This window comes from Megalops cyprinoides, chromosome 17 (assembly GCF_013368585.1).
Source record: "Megalops cyprinoides isolate fMegCyp1 chromosome 17, fMegCyp1.pri, whole genome shotgun sequence".
NCBI classification, from domain to species: domain Eukaryota; kingdom Metazoa; phylum Chordata; class Actinopteri; order Elopiformes; family Megalopidae; genus Megalops; species Megalops cyprinoides.
Genome location: NC_050599.1, coordinates 3,339,019 through 3,359,735, shown reverse-complemented (window position 1 = coordinate 3,359,735; position 20,717 = coordinate 3,339,019). Strand labels below are relative to the sequence as shown.

General features: G+C 46.8%; 1 protein-coding gene across 1 annotated transcript in view; it reads left to right on the top strand.

The window, feature by feature from the left end:
* Positions 1-20,717, top strand: part of rngtt (RNA guanylyltransferase and 5'-phosphatase) — an 82,512-nt gene that overhangs the window by 42,723 nt on the left and 19,072 nt on the right. Inside the window, exon 12 of the mRNA XM_036550122.1 lies at positions 10,012-10,080. Within this exon, the coding sequence (XP_036406015.1) occupies positions 10,012-10,080 (69 nt within the window). The remainder of the gene's footprint in view (positions 1-10,011; positions 10,081-20,717) is intronic.

The following is a 20,717-nucleotide window of genomic DNA, read 5'->3' as shown; positions in this document are numbered from 1 at the left end:
AGGAGGCAGGTTCAGGGGGGGCCCCCTGCGGCCCTCCCCAGCCCAGAGGGAGAGAGAGAGGGTGGCCTGGCGGGAGAGGGAGAAGCCTGCACTCCACCACAACAGCTCTGTAATGGAGTCAGAATAGTCAGAATTCATCTGCGCTGTTTACGAGGACTGTTTGTCTCCTTATCAGTATTCTGTTCATTTCTGAGGCGCAGAAGCATGAAACGCCTCGGTTCGTTATCCGCGGACGCCGCTCGGGCCGCCACTCCCGTCAGATCGGATTAAACTCGGCTCTCTCCTTGAGTTCTGTTTGCTTCTGATTTTTTTTCCTTTAAAGAAGCGCCGAAGCAAAAACCGGAAGATTAATATCGACGTGATGAAGTTAGCAGCTTCATTTCAAATAAAAAAATTAAAAAAAAAAACAGGAAGTGTAAAAACTCATTTGTAAACTGGCTTTGACATTTCAGGTAATTGAGAGGGAATAAAATCATGCTGTACAGTCCTGACTGGGTTCATTCCCTCTGAGGTCACGGCTCCCAGAGAATTAATAACCCTCCCTCAGTCATACTGACGGACGCCACGTGGTCACCGGGAAGTGGAGGGAGAGTTATCAGGGAGGACGCCTGTTCCCCTGCAATGCTGTTGGACAGATATGTTAGAGAAACTGGCTAACAGAAAGGGCAAATGTTCAAAAAAACTAAAGAGGGCATTGCCATGGGCAGCGGTGTGCACACAGGGCTGTGTTTGGGTGCTTCGGGGTTGGTCCGGTCGCCTCATCGGGATGTTTTCCAGACTGTGCACTCGGGGGTGTCAAACCCCAACTCCCACTGAGCGCCCTGCGTCCGCCTGTCAGAATTATGAGCCCTTTGCAGTTTGTGCACTGTGTCGGCTCACAGGTTTTCTATTACTTCACGCACCACCTTGTGGGTTCTCCGCTCTGCTGCGTTCATCGCATGACTCATAGCCCTTACCTTCGCTCTATCCCGCAGCTCCTGCGCGGGCCGCCGCAAAGTTCAGAGCAGAGCGAGCCTGCCGGTCCGGAACTAATCGGACCGCACGCGCTCTGAACCACGGCTTTGCGCTTCTCAGCTCTTGTGGGAGGGTGACGGTGCTGTCGGGCGCTTCACCGCAGACGGCTCCTGCCGCTCCCGGTCTGAGCTCAGGGGTCCCCGTCACCCCCAGCAGGTAAAGACTGGGGTGAAGCGTGATTTTATGAGAGAGCCTGCCATGACTGCCCCACCTTTTAGGTCCTTGTGTTTGTTACTGCTCTCTGATTGGCTGAAGGGGTGGGGAATCCGGAACAGGCTACCTGCATTGTTTGGTAGAGGAGCTGCAGCACACGGCACAGCACCGGCTGGCCAATGAGGGAGCAGGACAGTGGAGGGTGAGCCACAAAGAAGTCGGCCGAGCGAAGTCGCCTGTTGACGCCTCGGGCGACGGTGATGTCAGTAAGAAGCAGGGGGAAGCCATTTTCAGCCGTGGTGGAGTTTCCCAGGAGAGCGCGCAGTGATGTCATAACTGCCGCAGATCAGCAGCAGGCAGGGAAACAGCCATCGAGAGCTCCAGCTCTGATGCATCTCTCCTCACGCTGTTGCTCGCTCTGAGCGAACGTGCTGTCACGCTGAATTGAATTTGCAATTGGAAACTGAATTGGTCTGCCCCTCTGTGAATGCTTACCCCCCCTGAGATGAGGCAGAGAAAGCCAATAATCGATAAAGCGCTGCTAAGTTAAAAAAAAAAAAAAAATGCAAGAAAAATATGTCTGCACAGAGAAATGAATGGTGCCTGTGAGTTTTTTTTCTCTTTGCAAAAGTGCTATTGTTATTCGTCTGAGCTTCTTACTGGAGTATTAAAATTTGTTTGAAAAGTTTTTTTGTTTTTCTTTTTTCCTGGGATTGAGCAGGGAATTACTCTGTAAACATGATCGCATGTTTACCGTGTTACTTTGCCCCTTTTGTCAGGCTTCTCGGTGGTATCCCAGCATGCTCTACCTTTTGGCTCCATCTCCAGTTTCCAGCTGCCTCTTTGTGTTTGTTTTGAAGCCTTTTAATCACTGATGATAACCCTCCCCTTCTCTTTTTATTATATGTGGCTTCAAATAAGCCATTGCCTGAAAAAGTTCCCTCCAGTGTAACACAGCAGGCGGCGCTTCTGAAGTGGAAAGTGTCTCCCTCAGCCTGTGACCTTGGCTGACTCGAGCTTTCACGGACAGTTTTGAAGTTTGGCTTGGTGTTTTTCAGATGTTATTTATCAGGGAGGTTCTCTGGGTTCCGAACGCCATCTGGATCAATCACAAAAGCCGCCGGTGGCCGCAAAGCTGTCGAATGCGCTGAATATCAGCGAAGTTTCTCCTTTCATTATGTACGCACCTCGAGCTTTGAGAATGATGGGGTGCTGAGGAAATATGGCCAGTGATGGAAAATAATATTCCCGCTGATGGAAAATCACAGGTAAAAAGAGATGAGCCAATTCAAAATACAGAAAAGCACCAGCAATTCATTCCTCAAGTCCTGTGCTGAAAACTCTCAGGTGATCTTTAGGCTTCAGGTGGGGTTTTTTTAATATTCTCCTTTCAGGAATGAAAAATTGGCTCTCTTCAGATAAACATCAGTGACAGCAGTGATGAAATGTTATAACGAAGCTGCTAACTGTATCTCTGCCACATAATTGAAAGTTGCTGTGTTTTGTAAGGCTGAGATGCATTTGCTCCCAATGGCGCTAGAGCCGTTTCGTGTCTGTAACCGCCAGGACCGTGTCCGGAATTGAAATGAGCTGGATGTTTTGGTGAGAAATTGCATTTTGAAAATCAGAAGGGCCTTCCATTTCTTATACAAGCAGGCTATCGAGTCAGAGGAACTTTCACAGGAATCGAATCACCTTTGCCAGGAGCCTGTCTGGCTTTTTTTTTTTTTGTCTCAGCTTTGGAAGAATAAAAAGCAGCCGAATCCAACAGCCCAAGCAGAAATTCTGTCTGCAGAGACTGTGGTCTTTTTGGTTCAGTAGGGTTAATGTACTTCAGTCGAGATTCATCTGGCAGAAGGGAGATAGGCTTTGGGCAAAGGAAGCACTGATGGAAAGTATATGAGGAGTGAAGAAGGAGGAATTTTTTTTCTCAACCCCCCACACACACACACACACACACATATATACAACCAGTAATCTACTAAGCCAATCAAGACTTCACCTTCATTTCCCTGGCTTTTTATCAGGCTGTGTGCGGACGTGCGAAAGAGTCTGGGGAGATCAGACTCGACCAGTACTGCTACTGGCAGGCAGGAAGCGTGTGTTACAGAGGGAACAGCTGTGACTTTCAGGTGGCCATTGATTGACACGGCGTTTCCTGTTGTCGTCTGTCTGTCTCGATGACAGACAGGTGAGGGGCTTTCACCGGGTCCTTGTGTCTCCGAGCTTCAGCAGCTTCCTTCTTTCATGTAACCCACAGCCAATCTCAGCGTATTTTCAAGCACTGGAGCTTCAGCTCTGATAGAGGAAAGCCATTTGAGGCAGTTGTGTCTCAGGGAGCATCTGCCTGTCTGAGCCGCAGTTTTGAGAGCAGGGGTGACGTGTGTTCTCTTGGCATGGAGCAATGCAGGCGGACTGCCTGGCCTCTTCTGGGTATTTCGCAGAGATGTGAGAGACTCAAAGCCAGGCGGAGGATCATGGGAGATCGGTCATTTACAGTGTCTGCTTTGTGTTCTCTCCCCTTAGGCACGGCACTACGCAAATAATCTCCCTGCGAGGCAGTTGCAGAATTCGATTTGGCCAGCTTTGGCTTTCGTTTACGTTCGTTTACGTTCCCCTACCACATTATGGCATCACCACGTGTCAGGGAGGGGGTGTCACGCCTTTAAAAGGACATGTTTCCACGGCGATCTTCAGTGGGCAGGGTGGTGGTGGTACAGGCGGCCATGCATCTTTAACTGTTCTTGGATCGCCCACGCTCAGAGTCCCGGGTTACAGACACACGCTCGCACGCACTCTCAGATTCACTTGTTAGTCAAGCCGTCGCCTCACTCCTGGTTAAAGTGGTTCCGACGGCAGGTGGAGAATATCTGAACTGACATGAAAGAGGAGACTGATTGGTACAGTCGCTGTTGGTAGTTTGATGTCTCTGTTTTCAGGAAAATGCGGTTTGTTCCTTTGTCAGTGGGAACAGACAAGCTGAGATGCTACGCTGGTATGCTCATTTTAGATAAGCAAAAAAGACAAGATCAAGGTAACGGCACATGTAATGCAATTAAGCTGAAATTGAATTTAATGCATGAAAGTTTAAATTTGGATCATTCACTATCAGATAATGTGTCTGCTTCTGAGACAGAGACTAAAACTGCCAAAAAAGTTATTTTTTGAAATTGCAACATCAAACAGTTTGACATTGTTGCATATGAAATATTTTGATTCTGTTCCTCTGACTGCTGTTTGGCACGGAATAGGGATCTTTCCAGGATCTTGAAAAATAGAATACAAGTGATGCAGAAACTTATCATTAAATATTCATGTAAGTAAATTAGGTGGATTGCTCCATGCAGAGCACTGAGACAACTCGTTCATATGTTCAGCTTCATAAGCTGTAGCTACTCAGGACACATTTGCTGCCAAATGAAGAAAGAACATTACCAACACTGATGTAACACAAAGGGCAAGTGTAATGTGCTGTCAGGTCGCAGGAGAAATGTGATGGCTTCCCGTACCGAGAAAAATCGAAGAAGATGGCCACTTTGGAGTGCATTATGTAGTTCTTTCTGAATTTGAGCCTTGGGTGATTTTTTCTAGTCAGGGTCAGAATATCACTTTTTTGGTTGATTTTTGCCAGGTCACGACTTGAAAGGGAAGTAAAAAAACTGATTTTAAACGTAGCGTATCCACAGATCTCCAGGTGAATTTTTCAGCTGAATCTTAGACGGTCAGGCCAACAGCCTGGTACAGCTGGCATGGAATTGAAGTTTTTCATATTTAAATGAAAGCTTTTCAACCTTGAATTAAGGTCTTGGCTGTAACTATCCATGAAATAAAGGAAATCTGTGCTGGTTCGCGGAAAGCAGCCCGATAACCGGGGCTGTAATCGTACATTAGATACAACCTGTACATTGTGTGCTATGACTGATGTCAGAGTTACACAGTGGCTTCCTGTTATGAGAGGCAGAGTGAGCAAAGTTAGGGATCTGTGGCTGAATGAGGATGAAGACACAGGAATTCATGTTGTTTTTTTTTTTTGTTTTTTTTTACTGCTTGCCACAGTCTCGAACCCTGTCCCTGAAAGCTCTCTGTACCCAACGCATGGCCCTGTCAGAGCAGAAAACAGCACTACCACTTCTAATGACCTTCACCCCAGCAAAGCCCTGCAGAGAGGAAGCAGGCCTGGACTATCGCGAGTCTTACGGTGTATTGAGAGTCTTGCACCATATCGGAGCGGCAGCGCAGCATAGTAGTTAAGGAGCAGGACTCGTAAGTTTGCCGGTTTAATTCCCCATAGGGGACTGCTGCTGTACCCTTGGGCAAGGTACTTAACCAGCAATATACAGCTGTGCAAATGGACACTGTCATTGATGTAAGTCGCTCTGGATAAGAGCGCCTGCTAAATGCCAATAATAACAATAATATCAGGAGTCTTATGGCGTATCAGGAGTTTTATAGTGTATCATGAGTCTTTACGGTGTATTGTGAGTCTTTATGGTATATGAAGACTTGCACGGCATATCGAGAATCTTATGGCGTATCGCTAATCTTGTGGAGTATTGAGAGTCTTGTCATATGGATTCTGTTCCGCGTGGAAAGGCAGTCAGTGTCATAATAAAAGTCCCGTTGAGGTTCTGCCGTTCTGGCTGCAGGACCGCGGGCCCACCGTGGGAGGTCTCCTGCTTTCCCACTCATGTGTTGGGCGCTTTATCTCGAAAGAGGAGCTGGAATCTGAGATGCGTGGCTGGAGGGGTACTTCCTGTAGCGAGGCAGGCGGTGGGTGGGGAGGAGGGGAGTGGGAGATGGCCGCGTGGGCGTGTTAAATCTGCTGTATCTGCTGCATCCATCCCGGTCTCGCAGGAGCACTCCGGCTTTCATAATAAAACTCCTTACTCTACAGCCGGTGTCATGTGATACCCTGGAGAAACAGGAAGCTGGCTCACGGTTGCCAGGGAAAAAATAAAATTGCGGCGTTTTAGGGAATTGTGATGAATCTTATTAAGAGGAACGGTCTGGAGGTAAATGTTTCAGACAATCGGACCGGTTGTGGGAGATTTCATCTTCCCACAGTTCTGCATTTTTGTCCACTAAGTCGCCTGTAGGGTTTCGTTTGACCAAATTTTTGAATATTGTTTCATTTGAATTTGAACCGTAGATGATGTGGAGAATGGCTCCAGTCTTCTGTCTTCAGTCTTCCACCTGCTCCCACTGCTTCTTTAAAACTTATCAGGTGTGATTCTGTTAGCACCCACTAATAGCAGCAGTCAAAGGAAACGCACCTTGTTTATGAATTTTGTATATTTTTTGTATTGGAGACAATACCACAGTACCACAGTACATTATCCCCCTCCCCCACCTGCATGGCACTTTCTGTTCTGCAGTGTAATGATCCCTATTGAGAGCAGTGTTATCAATTAAAAAAGCAATAATCCCCTCTTTCTCTAATGAGGCTTTTTGTGAGACTCAAAGCATTGCCTGTAATAGGGAGCTGTTCGATAATTTGCCCGTAATGTTCCTTGGCCGTGTTGCGAAATTGTTTGACAGAAACACGAGAGGCTAAAAGCGACTGGGAGATGAGAGTGTATTATGTCAGGATAATGGAGTTTGGCTCGAGCTGCCAGGCCTGCTCCTCTCTCAAATACAAGCTCATTACGGCGAGAAGATGTTTCTCTGTGTCGGCGAACGACAGCTGGGCTGGCAAACTCCGCGTCTCCCGTGTCACGAGTGTGCCAGCGCTCGTCAAATCTTCCGACGTTTATTGACGGGCTGGAGATGCCGTTCCTCAGAGAGCGGAGCTCTGCCTTCACACGCCCCCCCTCGCTTTAAAAAGGATCGCGGTCTCCGAAATTATGACCTCTACGTTTGTCTCAGCTCAGCTGTTCTGAGATTGAAATGGCTCGTATGAGATATTCATCCATACGTTGACAAGGAATCCGACACTTACAGGTTATGGTTACAAGGTTATGATCAGTATTAGTTATTATTATGATGCTGTTGTTTTACAGCAACTGTGATAGTTGCTCTTGTCTTTAATATGGTGATTTGTTTATTTAAGATCTGCTTGGCTGTAAAGCATTAGAATTTTAGCAGACACTCTTACCCAGAATGGCTTACATAGGATACAGTTTTTACAAGTTATCCATTTATAGAGCTGGATGTTTACCAGTGCAACTCTGGGTTAAGTACCTGCCCCAAGGCTACAACCACAGTGCCCGAGTGGGGAATCGAACCAGCAACCTTTGGGGTATGAGCCCTGCTCCTTGCCACTACGCCACGATGATGACGTGTGTTTTGCTCGAATTTGTGTGGATGTTTTAGGAAGGTTCTGTAGATGCAGGGATTATCACGGTGACTTCCTGTGGTGGCCGGGCTGGTAGCGTGCTGCCGTTTCCAGCAACGCCTCCAGATGATACCGAAAGCATGCAGAGCCTGATCTCTCCAATCCGCTAACGAGCGGAGCTTTGATTCCTGCCTTTGCGCTTTGTGTGCGCGTAGTAATCTCATGAATAATGCACGGCTGTTGGCGTCTCTGTCGTGGTTCTATCTGATGAATTAGGCGTTTGCTGAAACACTTCCACACTGCCGGAAGGTGTGGAAGCACGCAGGCAAGGCTGGTGTGTGGAGAAATGGGTGTTCTCCACAGTACACAGAGCAATCAGCCATTTCTCCTGTGGAAAGATTAGGTCCTCTGCCAGCCAGCACATTGTAAGCCGGTGTTCATTGCAGAGAGGGGGGGCACAGAGGCCATCGGTGTAGAACATCGGCCAGTTTATATTAACCAGTTCATCTTCAAGGGCTAAGGAATGCAGTCAGAGGAAGTGAAAAATGTATATAAATGTATCCAGGTTACATGAAATCAGTCATAGTTCCATCTGAAATCACCGTGATGAATGAGAATGAGTTCCCCCCGTGACCTCCACGAATGAGATTTATTGCTGCCTTACATCATAGGCAGTTTGGTTGAATCTTCCTTGATTAATGCATTTATTTCAATCGTACCGCACAAGATGGGCTGTCAGATGTGTCCGCATTCTTTTGCAGGGTTTTATTCTTTATCTAGCGTTTAAATCGAGCTCCGCCTCTGTGCTGTGACACTGGGGTGAAATTTCCAACATGAACCACTGAAAAAGGACTCTGTTCATAATGGCAGGTAGTGAACATTCTGTACTGAATACATGACCAAAATAAATGCAGTTGGCAATGCAACTGTTGAATTGTTATATTCATTTTCTGTATAACGTGTATATGTACATTCATAGTGTTTCCCAGCATCCTCTCAGGTTGTGCAGATGTGTAATAGAAGGCTGGTCCTCTCTGTCCCTGCCCCCCTGTCCTCCCCTCAAATTAATTGTGTTCATGAATATAGGATACGCATTTCCCACAATGCTTTCGCTTGGTTCTTTAATTATGCATGTAATTGCGCATAATATGACCTGTTACACACGTGTGCTGCTGTAACAGACCCCCGAGGGAACACGCGGCACACGGCAACAGGCAGAAAGCCGATAAAATGAGGGAGAAGGTCGGAGACACTGTTTTTCTCCTGGGTCCGTCTGACATTGTGTGGACGTGAATGGAGAGTCCTGCTTGCCAGGGGGAAGTCATTAACAGCACACAGTGTCGGGTTTCAGGCTCACAGCATTGACTGGAAGCCATACATTATCCTCTGTTTGCCCTCTGCCTCATAACCGATGTGCACGGCGTAGTTCCCCCCCAGAACTGTAGAGTTTTCCGTAATGCTGCGCTTTAAAGTGCGTCCGTAGGCAGTTTGCCAGCGTGAAGGATTGGAGCTCAGCTACCTCTCTCGGGAATCCCTCAGCTGGTAGACCGGATAATTTATCAATACGAGAGTTATGAATCCTTTGTCTTTCTGTCGGGCTGTATGGGATGTTTCAGCCTCTGTCTGCTCAGGATATTACTCGCCTAAAACTGACCCACATGCTGTTTTACAGCTGTTGCCTTTTACGTTTAATCGTCTTGCACTCCCTTACACGCTTATCCAGAGTGATGTGTAAAACAAAAGTACACAAGTGCACTGTATTGCTGTAACATTACAGCACATTACATTGCATTATTGTTATTTAGCAGACGCTCTTATCCAGAGCAACTTACATAGCATGCAGTTTTTACATGTTATCCATTTATACAGCTGGATATTTTGCTGAGGTAATTCTGGGTTAAGTACCTTGCCCAAGGGTACAACAGCAGTAATAAACCCAGCAGCCTTTCTGTTACGAGTCCTCGTCTTTTCCACTATACTATACTCCCGCTGTGTTCCTTAATGTATTACACAGTGCATATTATTATCTGCACTATAGCATGTTACATGTGCATGTGTCTGTGCTGGTAAGGATTCGCTCTGTGTGTGACACCGAGCGGACATGGCGCTTTCTCTGTGTTGGGAGTGGCAGCTGACTCCTGATTGCCGTGCTGTGCTGTGGTTACCGCGGTGAGCACCACGATGCGTTATTGCTGTTTGATGAGCCGCGGCGGACGGGCAGCCAGGCGGCAGTGCCAAATATATACGTGTGAGTTTGCGTTCTGATTTAGCCTTCAATAAAGTGTGGGGGGGGGGGATCAATCTGCCGCCTCGCCTCAGACTGTCAGTCATCATCACTCATTGATCGCCTGCTGCCATGGCTCCTCCCGCCAGAACGCCATCTGTTCGTCGCTGCGGAAACCATGCCTCACTTCATAATTGTTTTCAACTCAAGAATTTTTTGTCTTTTTTCTTCTTTTTTTTTTTTTTTTACCCCTTTTGTTAGTTTTCTTCTTGGTTTGATTTTGTTGTCCTTTTGTTATTTTTACTCTCTTTAATTTCTCCTGACTGTTTCTGTCCTTGTCTTCCAGCTGCTGGAAGGAAGCTTCTCCTCCCAGGTCAGCCATGAGGTTGATGGCCTTATCTTCCAGCCTATTGGGGTAAGTCCTCAAAACTGTAATCTCTGCCACCGCCGCTCACTCTAGTGCCTCTTATACATATGCCGTATCCTAGAGCCAGTCCAGCTGGATACTACCTATTCTATTTTCCAAACACACATCTTTGTGGACTCTAACGGAGCTGGCTTCTGTGTTTGACTCCGCCTGGCAGTTAAAAAAACGGCGATGATTGTTATCGGCCCGGCAACCGCCATTTTTTATCTCCCTCCGCAAAAAGCACCAAAGGCTCGCTTTTATTGCCCCATTTCCTGGCCTCTCTATAGCATCAGCCACTCTCTGTATCGTAAATATATTTTTATATAAAAATAATGATCATCTGTACTGTGTAAAACGGGAGGCAAAATTTCAGCACGGTACATACAGATCCAATACAAACGGATTGAAATATAGAGTCGTAATGTACTCATACCTCACAGGGATGGCAATCCATAAAACACAGCATCACTGACTACAGTAAGAAGAGATGCACCAAGGCACTCAAAACACTGAGAGTTACAAAGTGTAAAAAGTGTTTTAAGTTTCCGTTTGAAACAGTCTGCGGTTCTGGCGCCTCTGATAACCGTAGGCAATGCTTTCCAAAGCGACGGATGCCACACTTGAAAAAGCTCTGACTGCGTGGGATGATGAGGCGACCCGAGTCAAGGGAAGGGCAGATTGCGCTTTTGGGTGCATGGGCTTGAAATCTCCCAAAATGCAGGGGCGGGAGGGGCCGGACTGTGAATCTCGATTTGTGCTCTGAATTCTGCTCAGAGGTAGTGCAGTGAAGTCAGCTCAGGGGAGATGTGTTGATCGAACTGCTTGCGTATTTGTTTTTAATGCATACTTGTTGCTGAAATATTTAGTGTGCTGTTAACTCTTACTGTTACGGTTTAAATAATTAAATATATCCTTTATCTGGAGCTAGAAGGAGGGTGACTGATCAGTACAGAGGCTGGTCAGCACAGGTGTTTTATCAGAGTGAAGTGAAGGCATGTGCGGTTCTGAGTTGTTTGATTTCTGGTCCTAATACATCATACATCCTGGAGGTGAATTACAGTCTGTGTCTGTGGTTAACAGTGTGAAATGACGGATGAGGAGCAATCTCTCATGCCAGACACAACATAATCAGCCCAGTGATTTTTTTTTTTTTCCCTGTCGATATTTTCAGTTTATAGAAAGATACAATCTGTTTAGAGTTATTTCTCTATTCAGGGGGAAGGGGAAATTGAAAATAACCATGCTGTGATCAGTAATGCCCCATCCTTGTGTTTAAAACGAGCCCAGTGGAGATGAGTTAAACGATGCCGAGTACGGCAGAGCAGATCGGATCTGGCATGACGGAGTGTAACCTGACACCTCGTCCGTGCCCGGTGCAGGAGAGCTGTGACGGCAGCAGGGCAGTGATGGATGGCCGTCAGAATGAGTTACGGTGTCACTCCGCGCGTGCAACACAGCGACTCTCATCGCTCAGGGTGTGCAGAGTCTGCACAGCATCCATCTGCTCGCAGGTTCGAGCAGAGCGCAGGGCACCTGCACTGACCGTAAAACACGTCTTTAGCCTCTCCAGACAGGCGGCTCAGTGCTGCTTCTACGCATCAGCTATGTGATATCAGAACCATTGGCTAAGTGATTTCAGAACCATCAGCTATGTGATATCAGAATCATCGGCTAAGTGATTTCAGAACCATCAGCTATGTGATTTCAGAATCATTGGCTAAGTGATTTTAGAACCATCAGCTGTGTGATTTCAGAACCATCAGCTGTGTGATTTCAGAATCATTGGCTCAGTGATTTCAGAAGTGGCAGCTAAGTGATTTCAGAACCATCGGTCAAATGATTTCAGACTCGCTAACTAAGTGATACCTTGCTTTCAGTGACTAAAGATAAGTAAAGAGAGAAAAGAGGAAAAAAAGGTATTGAATTGAAGAATGGGATATGTCCGTGTTTGCTCTCTGCATGGCTGGGATCCATTAAGGCTGAAATCTAAACATTCTGACCTGTACCCTCAGTGATTTTCCCTTCTCGTGATCGATTGGTGTAGTTGAATGTAATTCTATCTGAGCAGAGAGGGTCTGTGTGTGTGTGTGTCTGTGTGTGTCTGTGTCTGTGTGTGTGCGTGTGTGTGGTGTGTCTTTGCGTGTGTCTGTGTGTGTGTGTGTGTGTGTGTGTCTGTGTGTGTGTGTGTGTGTCTGTGTGTGTCTGTGTGTGTGTGTGTGTGTGTCTGTGTGTGTCTGTGTGTGTGTCTCTGTGTGTGTGTGTGTGTGTGTGTGTGTGTGTGTGTGTGTGTGTGTGTGCGTGTGCGTGTCTCTGTGTGTGTGTGTGTGTGTGTGTGTCTGTGTGTGTGTGCGTGTGCGTGTCTGTGTGTGTGTGTGTGTGTGTCTGTGTGTGTGTGCGTGTGCGTGTCTGTGTGTGTGTGTGTGTGTCTGTGTGTGTGTGTGTGTGTGTGTCTCTGTGTGTGTGTGCGTGTGCGTGTCTGTGTGTGTGCGTGTGCGTGTCTGTGTGTGTGTCTGTGTGTGTGCGTGGAGGGATTCCATTCTCTCCGTCTGTGGTTGCAGGTTGCAGTAGAGACTGAAAGCGTGTCAGCTCACCTCTGTGAATGAATTCGTTCTCCCTGCGGATTCTCTGTCTCCTCTCATTTGTGCCCCTGTTTGCCAGAGACGGTGCTTTCCGGTGCTTTCCAGGCCGTCCTGGCTGCTGGAAAACACCTGCCGCTGAGGGGCGGGCTCCTACTGCTGACAGGTGTCTGTGCCACACCAGGTGGCTATTGATCTCATACCTGTCTGCCCAGGAGGGTGACAGTTCGTGATTGCCCAGGAATTGATCACCTCTGAAATGGCAGGAAAGGTTGGAATTAAGAAAAAAAATGTACAAGATTTGACAGAAATATTTCCTTGTGAGTATTAGGTAGTGATTCTTGCTAAAAACCGAAAATCGTTATCGTTGGACCTGAATCACTTCTGAAGTTTTGGGCAGGGTGGGGAGGTGAGATGTTAAATTGAGCTGGATAGTATCTGTTCAGCCTTGTGGTGTTGTTTTACCAGTAGTTGTAAGCAGCCTGTCCCGGTTTGGATGTAGCGTATCTGCTGTGCATTTAATGGTGGGAACAGCACCCCTTTCAGAGGGAACCTGGTGTGTTTTTGTGGTGTGGTGTAGTATGTGCGTGTGTGTGTGCGTGCGTGCGTGCGTGCGTGCGTGCGTGCGTGCGTGCGTTCGTGTGTTTGTGTGTGGTGTGCGTGTGTTTGTCTGTGGTATGCATGTGTAGTGTGGTGTAGTGTGCCTAGATCTGTTCCACAGTAGATTGTGTGTCCATAGCCTACCAAGGCCAGGCTTCCTCTTCCCAGAGAGGACAGACAGGGTCTGTTTTGTTTTCACACTCAGAAGCAGTCAGTTTATCATCATTACCCATAAAGGCAAGGCATTTGTTTTGCTTAGGCAACAGCATTTGTATTTTTGACAAATGTCGGTGCATCAGGTTAATCAGCATATGTAAATGTCAACGGCTGCGCTGCTTCACTGCTCTCGACTTGGAACAATTATCCACTTCTCTCCCAAGATGACAGCAAATATTTCTGTCCTCGTGTTTGTATTGGAGTAGGTCCCCCGAGGTAGGGGGTGTCCCTCCCATCGCGACTGCGTTTTCCGCCTTTTTCTCTCTGCCTTCATTTTCATAATAATTGGGCTGATGTGAAATATCAAACTCTCTAAAGCTCTCTCTTAATAACAGTCCTCAGACACCACTAAAATATGCAGTTACAGGTTAGCACAGTCGGAACGCTTAGCACTTTATACACACCGTAAGTAGCATCTGCCTTTTAACTTTTAACTGTACTTCTTTCTCGCAATTACAGATCAGTGCGTCACTAACGGTGTTGCTGTCAGAACACTTGTGCTGTGTTGAACACTCATGTGTTGGTCGTCGATGGCCATAACGTCGAGCTATTCATGGTCTCCCCCTCCTGCTCCTCTATTTCAAGAATGGAATTGGCTGATCTTACGGTACTCAGATGGTGTTTGACGGCAGTTGATCGAGTCAGTGAATGTTAAATCACCACATCATCCTTTTTTGATTTTTTTAAAAAATTTAATCATACATTTTAACATGGAATCTAATTTGGGTTTTTGTGTTTGCGACAGTGGTGGTTAATTATTCACAGACTCTTAACGTCATCTTAACTTTTTTTTTTCAAACTATTTAGAAATATTGCACAAGTTTAAAAATGTCACAGTACGTCAGAGAACTAAAAAAACAAAGGTTACTTTCTAGCTTTAGAAGTTTTGCTTTTGTTGTCTTTTTAAACTTTTTTTATGAGATGGTATTTATGACACTTCGTCAATAAAGCCCACAGGCAGGCATTATCCTCGGCTGAAACAAGGCAGTGGGGGAAAATTAGTAAACAGCCCGTGTTTCAGTCTGGGAGGACAGACAGCGCTCTGTATTGCTTTTAAAACTGTTGCGCTCTGGTTCCCCTGGAGAAACCCTCACTCTCAGGGTGAAACTAATCATTCCTCTGCAGGCTGTGAGTGTGAGTGCACACATTCACAGAGCGGACCTCCAGGGTGTGTTTGAGTTAACGGCTTCACCCAACACAACCTGTCTGAACTGCCGTTCTACCTGTGCACTACTGAATTCCGGCAGGAGCTTCCCAGCATTAATACGGCAAAGTTCTGTGGGGAATTTTGTGGGGATGGTATTGTCTTAGTGTTTTCATTATTATACCTGGATATGTCTATCTCACAGTATAAAGCTCATATTAAAAAAACAAAACGTGTTTGAACATCTTTATGCCAGGCGGTGAGTGATTCGGCCAGTTTTGTCACATTCGGGGGTTAGCTTTCAGAGATTTTTTTTTCTGCGCTCCTCTGAACATTGTTGAGGGATTTATTTTGTGATAAAGTGCGGAGGGGCCGATTGTCCTGACCTCACACCAGCGCGGAAATGTTCAATGGGAGCTAGCAGAAGTGGAACGGGAACGCTCGTTCTAATGCGTGCATATTAATGAACACAATCCCCCATTAGCTGGGAGTGCTAATCCTCTCGGGAAGGACCGCGCTTCTTGGGTTTAATTAAAAGAGGGAGGCAGATGAAATGCTTTCTGGCTAGGATTAAGCTCAGAGCTCGTAGTCCGATGGCAGCGGTGGTACGTTAGCCCTGGGGGATCGGTCCGCAGGCAGGACACCCTTGGCAGCCTCTCTGATCCTCAGAGAGAGGAGCTGGAGCAGCAGCCGTGTAACTAACCGGTGTCTGGGCCAGGAGGTCCACATACAGACACCTGTGGTGTGATGACCTTTGACCCCATCCACCTCCCAAGAAACAGTTCAGTGAGAGTCAGAAGCAGAGTTTGTGTCCCAGTGCACTGCTATGTGTTTCTCTTCTCATGGACTGCATGTGATTCTGCATTTGTGGACTCACTGCGGTTCTGCGTTTGTGGACTCACTGCACGCGGTCCTGTATTTGTGGACTCACTGCATGCGATTCTGTATTTGTGGACTCACTGCATGCGATTCTGTATTTGTGGACTCACTGCGGTCCTGTATTTGTGGACTCACTGCGGTCCTGTATTTGTGGACTCACTGCGGTCCTGTATTTGTGGACTCACTGCATGCGATTCTGTATTTGTGGACTCACTGCGGTCCTGTATTTGTGGACTCACTGTATGTGGTTCTGTATGCATGGACTCACTGGACGCGGTTCTGTATGCATGGACTCACTGGACGCGGTTCTGCCTGAGATCCTGAAGCTGAAGCCATGGGCAGAGCTTCCCCTTTCCTGTTTCGGTGTCCCCGGGACCCACTCCTCATCCCACAGCTCTGACCTGAAACGTCCCCGTGAACTCCACGCTACACCCACGCCAGCCTCGCCATTCCCTGCGTCCTAGCAGTCTGAAACATACAGCCCTCCCTCGCAGGCTGAATCATACAGTACAGTATGACACCCGTAGACTACACCCCCACAGTCAGACGTACAGTATGCACAGAACACCAGGGCCCGTGGGAGCCTCTGATCTGACGGACGATCTGCTTTTAATCAGCACAGCACTGCCTTCCCTGATTCCGTGAAAATCGTTACTGATGCAGGGGCGAACCTCGTTTTCATGTGGATGTGTCAATACTGAGATGACAGGGAGATGGATCACAGCGCTGGGTGGAATCAGATGTGCATACACGCACACACACACACACACACACACACACACACACACACACACACACACACACACACACACGCGCACGCGCGCGTGTACACACACTGATGCACACACAGAAACCATACACAACCATACACAAATGTATGCACACACACACATGCACGTATGCATGCATGCGCACAAACACACACACACTTAGGTTTCCAAACACCACGGCGATTCCTGCTAAGGCTCGTTTGCCTGATGCCGTAATGGATGTCTTATTCCTCTGAGGGTGCCGGCAGCCAGGGGTGAAAGCAGCCGGAAGCTGCAGAGCTGAGCACAGGTGCAGGAGAGAGCAGGGAGGAGAGAGAGCAGAGAGAGCAGGGAGGAGAGAGAGCAGAGAGAGCAGGGAGGAGAGAGAGGAGAGAGAGCGGAGAGAGAGGAGGGAGGGGAGAGAGAGGAGAAGAGAGAGCAGAGAGGAGAGAGAGAGAGAGGAGCAGAGAGAGCAGAGAGGAGAGAGAGCAGGGAGAGAGAGAGCAGAGAGAGCAGGGAGAGAGGAGGAGAGAGAGGAGAGAGAGAGCAGAGAGAGCAGGGAGAGAGAGAGCGGAGAGAGAGCAGAGAGAGAGAGTCACATTTGATCAAGCAAGTTTCTGTGAGATCCCAAGTCCCTGGAATCGCCACTCTGAAATCGTAGTATAAAAGCCAAGTGTGTGGTCCTGCGTCTTGACTGAATCGTCTGGTGTGTGCGTTCTTACGATTAAAATATTAAAAATCTGTTAAACCTGTCGTTAAGATTTGAAAATCCTTTAGTGTGCACCCAGCCTCAGTCTACCTTCATTGTTGATGTACACGGCCGGGCTGAGGCTATGTGTGTACCTACCTGCATGTTTGGGTACGTGTTAAAGCTCACCTGGGAGTTTGTGAGTGTGTGCGGGTGCACGTTGTCCTCTCTGGACTACAGAGAAAGCTGGGTGTTCGGTCCTGTGTGAAAAAGAGTCTCACTGCACACCATGAACTCCCTGCTGACACCCTGTTTCAGTGGTCTGAGTTGGGAGGGTACAGTCACGCCCCCACAAACCCGCCCGCCCCACCCCTTCCGTCCTCTGGGGCAGAAAATGCAACACACCTGGATGCTGTTGCACACCTGTTCCGTTACATTCAGGGCAATTTATCAGCTACAAGACTGCGCAGAAAAAATCATTTCTGTCTCTAATTTTAGATCCCAGGATGTGCTTGAGGCAACAGGATTAAAATATTATATTATTAGAAGTAACACATAATCCAGTCTAAATCCAGTGTGTCTGAGTCCAGATTTCCTCATTTGAGCATAATAGAATTTGGGTGCAGTGCAGTTGATTGCATTAATGAGAAGAAAGTGCTGATTGTGATGTTCATGGATCAGAGAAGCAGGAAATATGCAGGAGAGCATTTCTGTGTATGTACGAGTAAGACCTCCGTTATGAAGCCATCACTCTCTGTCCCAGAGCAGCAGTCTGTGGAAGCTGTTAAAGGTCATTGCTTCTCCTTTGTCTTTTTTTTTTTTTTTTAGAGTGGGGGATTTTTTTATCCAAGTGTGCCTACCGCTTACAGCTACTATGTACAGCTAAGTGAGGACACACCCGTTTCTACAGGTGTGATGACAACCACATAACAAGTTTCTTAAATGCTTTGGCCTGAAGGACATGGACTAGCATGAGCCCAACAGATTCCATCAGGAGGGAGCCAATGATGCTCCAGTGCTGTGGACTCGCAGTAGAAGGCAGCCAATCTCGTAGCCCAGTGGCCACCTCTCGGCTGTACTAGAGGGTTGAACATGGACGGAAGTGTAGCACAGTGGTTACAGAGCAGGACTCATGACCAAAAGGTTGCTGGTTCGATTCCCCGCTGGGGCACTGCTGTTGTACCCTTGGTACTTAACCCCCAATTGCCTCAGTAAATATCCAGCTGTATAAATGGATAACATTGTAACTGATGTAAGTAGCTCTGGATAAGAGTGCCTGCTAAATGCCAAATATGTAATGTAATGAACCTGCCTCTGCTTCAGCCAGCTGAGCCGCCCAGCAGCCCCACTGTTAAACCATGGAATTTAAACACCATGCTGATGCTGTCCTTTCACTTACAGTCTTATAACGGCCCTGGAGCCACTTAATAGCCTCATCATCATCAGTGCATATTCATGTCTGAAGAGCTGCAGACATGAGTATCAGAGACAGAGCAGTGGATTGGTGAAATGGCCCCTGCCACATGGGTCTCCTCCATCATCAGGAATGCAGGTGAAACAGGACCACAAAAGCAGCAATGCCTTGCAGAAACGAGAAGATCATGAGCCGTGATCTGAGAGATACTGCAGCTTCCACCACTGCCTCTCCCAGGGTTTTGATTGGCTGATCAAAATGGATGGCAGGTTGCCTGGTGTCGTAAGGTTGTCATGGAGAGACCCTCGCATCACTCTCTCAAGCACAGATTGGCCGTACAGAATACTATAACGGAGAGCGCTAGCACTGATCTCAATGAATAATGATTTTCCTTTGGGGAAAAAAAATTATATTCTCTGTACTGGTGGACAGGTAGGGTGGCAGAACGTTCCATGACCTATACAACTGTAAGGGAAAACTTGCAGGTGTTTAAAGTTGCAGACTGCATTCTAATCCATTTTCAATTTATGCATTTTGTGCAGGCAGCGGTAGGCCTTTGTGGACGTGGTGCTTTAGTATGTAAGTCTTTAATAAATACATCGGGTCCCTGGGACATGTTTTTTTCATGGCAAAAGAGAAGGAAAATTCAGTGATTAATCGATAAACAACAGGTCATGGGTACAGATGGTGGGGTAGAGAGTCAGAGAACATTCCAGATGGCGGACTTTGAAAATAAAAAAAAGGACTTGTACCGTGTTTATTTCAAGTGAACATTTGTAGATTCAGAGTGCATCATAAAAAAAAAAAAAAAAAACAAAACAATGAACCGGCCTTGAGACCCGCAAGTGTTGGCATTCACATAGAGGCAGCTCAATTTTGATAGGTCCTGCAGCAAAGATAGCATTTTAATGAAATTTTGAAGGTTAGGGTGCTCTAAGGTAAGAGCCCAGCATTGTGTTGAGCAAATTAACTTGCCACTGAGCATAAATCAAGACCGCAGCTGGAAATACATCAAAACTTGTGTTTAGCCTCGGATGGGGCATGCAGAAAGCCGAACACCTTTCCCCTGTCTGCGAATGAAAGGAAGTCTTTGTTCTTTTTTTTGATTAACAGCTACGTAGGTCAGTGTTAGTTGGACCCCTCCCCAGTGATTTTAAAAAGGTCCATTAAAATTTATATTAAGCTGAACCTCTGTGCATCTAATTCTGTGCAGTTTGAAATAGTGGATATGAACTGTACACTTTCATATATATATTATCCCAAATTTTTGGGTGCAGTGCCCAGCAATGCCCCAGCGGGGAATTGAATCGGTATCCTTTTGGTTACAAACCCTGGTTGTTACCACTTTGCCACACTGCTGTGTGTTATTGTGCTTTTCCATGTCCAACCTCCGTCTCTTTTGGAAAGTAATCCCCAACATGCTGTCCATCGGGCAGCCTGCTCTCCAGAAAGGTGTCCCACATATCACCTTGGGGCGACAGTGCAGCATAGTGGTTAAGGAGCAACCGAAAGGTTGCCGGTTCGATTCGAAGGTTGCCGGGGCACTGTTGCTGTACCCCTTGGGCAAGGTCCTTAACCCACAGTTGCCACAGTAAATATCCAACTGTATAAATGGATAACATTGTAAAAAACTGTAACCAATGTAAGTCGCTCTGGATAAGAGCGTCTGCTAAATGCCAATAATGTAATGTAAATGTAGTATAACCTTATGACCTTACTGTGGTCATTATGTGTAATGGCTGCCCTCTTTGACTGTGTGGTGCATCTCTGCTGTAGACAGATGGCACCGGGAGCAACTCTGTGTCTCTCCTTCACTAAAACGCAGAGGGCGTCAGGCTGAGAGGAAGTTTGCTCATATTTTCCCCAAGCTGTGTTTTGCGTCTTTTTAATTAAAGGCCATGACTCAATGAGATTTTAATCTCTTGCCTGAAAGTAATTAAAAGTTATTATCACTATAAATCGGGAGATAATAAAGCCGGGAATAAATATTAGTTTGCTAATGAGGAGAAATAGCAGAGATTCCATACGAAGTAATGTGTGCTACATCATTTCCTTGTTAGATGTTAACAAAAGCGTGATTCCACAGAAAAAAAGGTCATCTGTGGAGTTTGGTTCTGCACCAATAAAATTTGAACTTGACTTTTTTTTCCCTCAAGATGAGCAGCATGCTGTAAATATCTACAAACACGATCCAGCGAAATAATCCTGATTTAACGTTTCGTTGTCTGGGTGTTCACAGGAAGCTTCTGTATCTTCACAGAAGCTGTCAGGGATTAGCGATTAGCTTAGCTGTTCCCATGGGGTAGGACCAGAGGAAAACACTGACGTAAAATGCGTCGTCATGGCTGAAGTCAGAGAACTCTGTGGAAAATGGCAC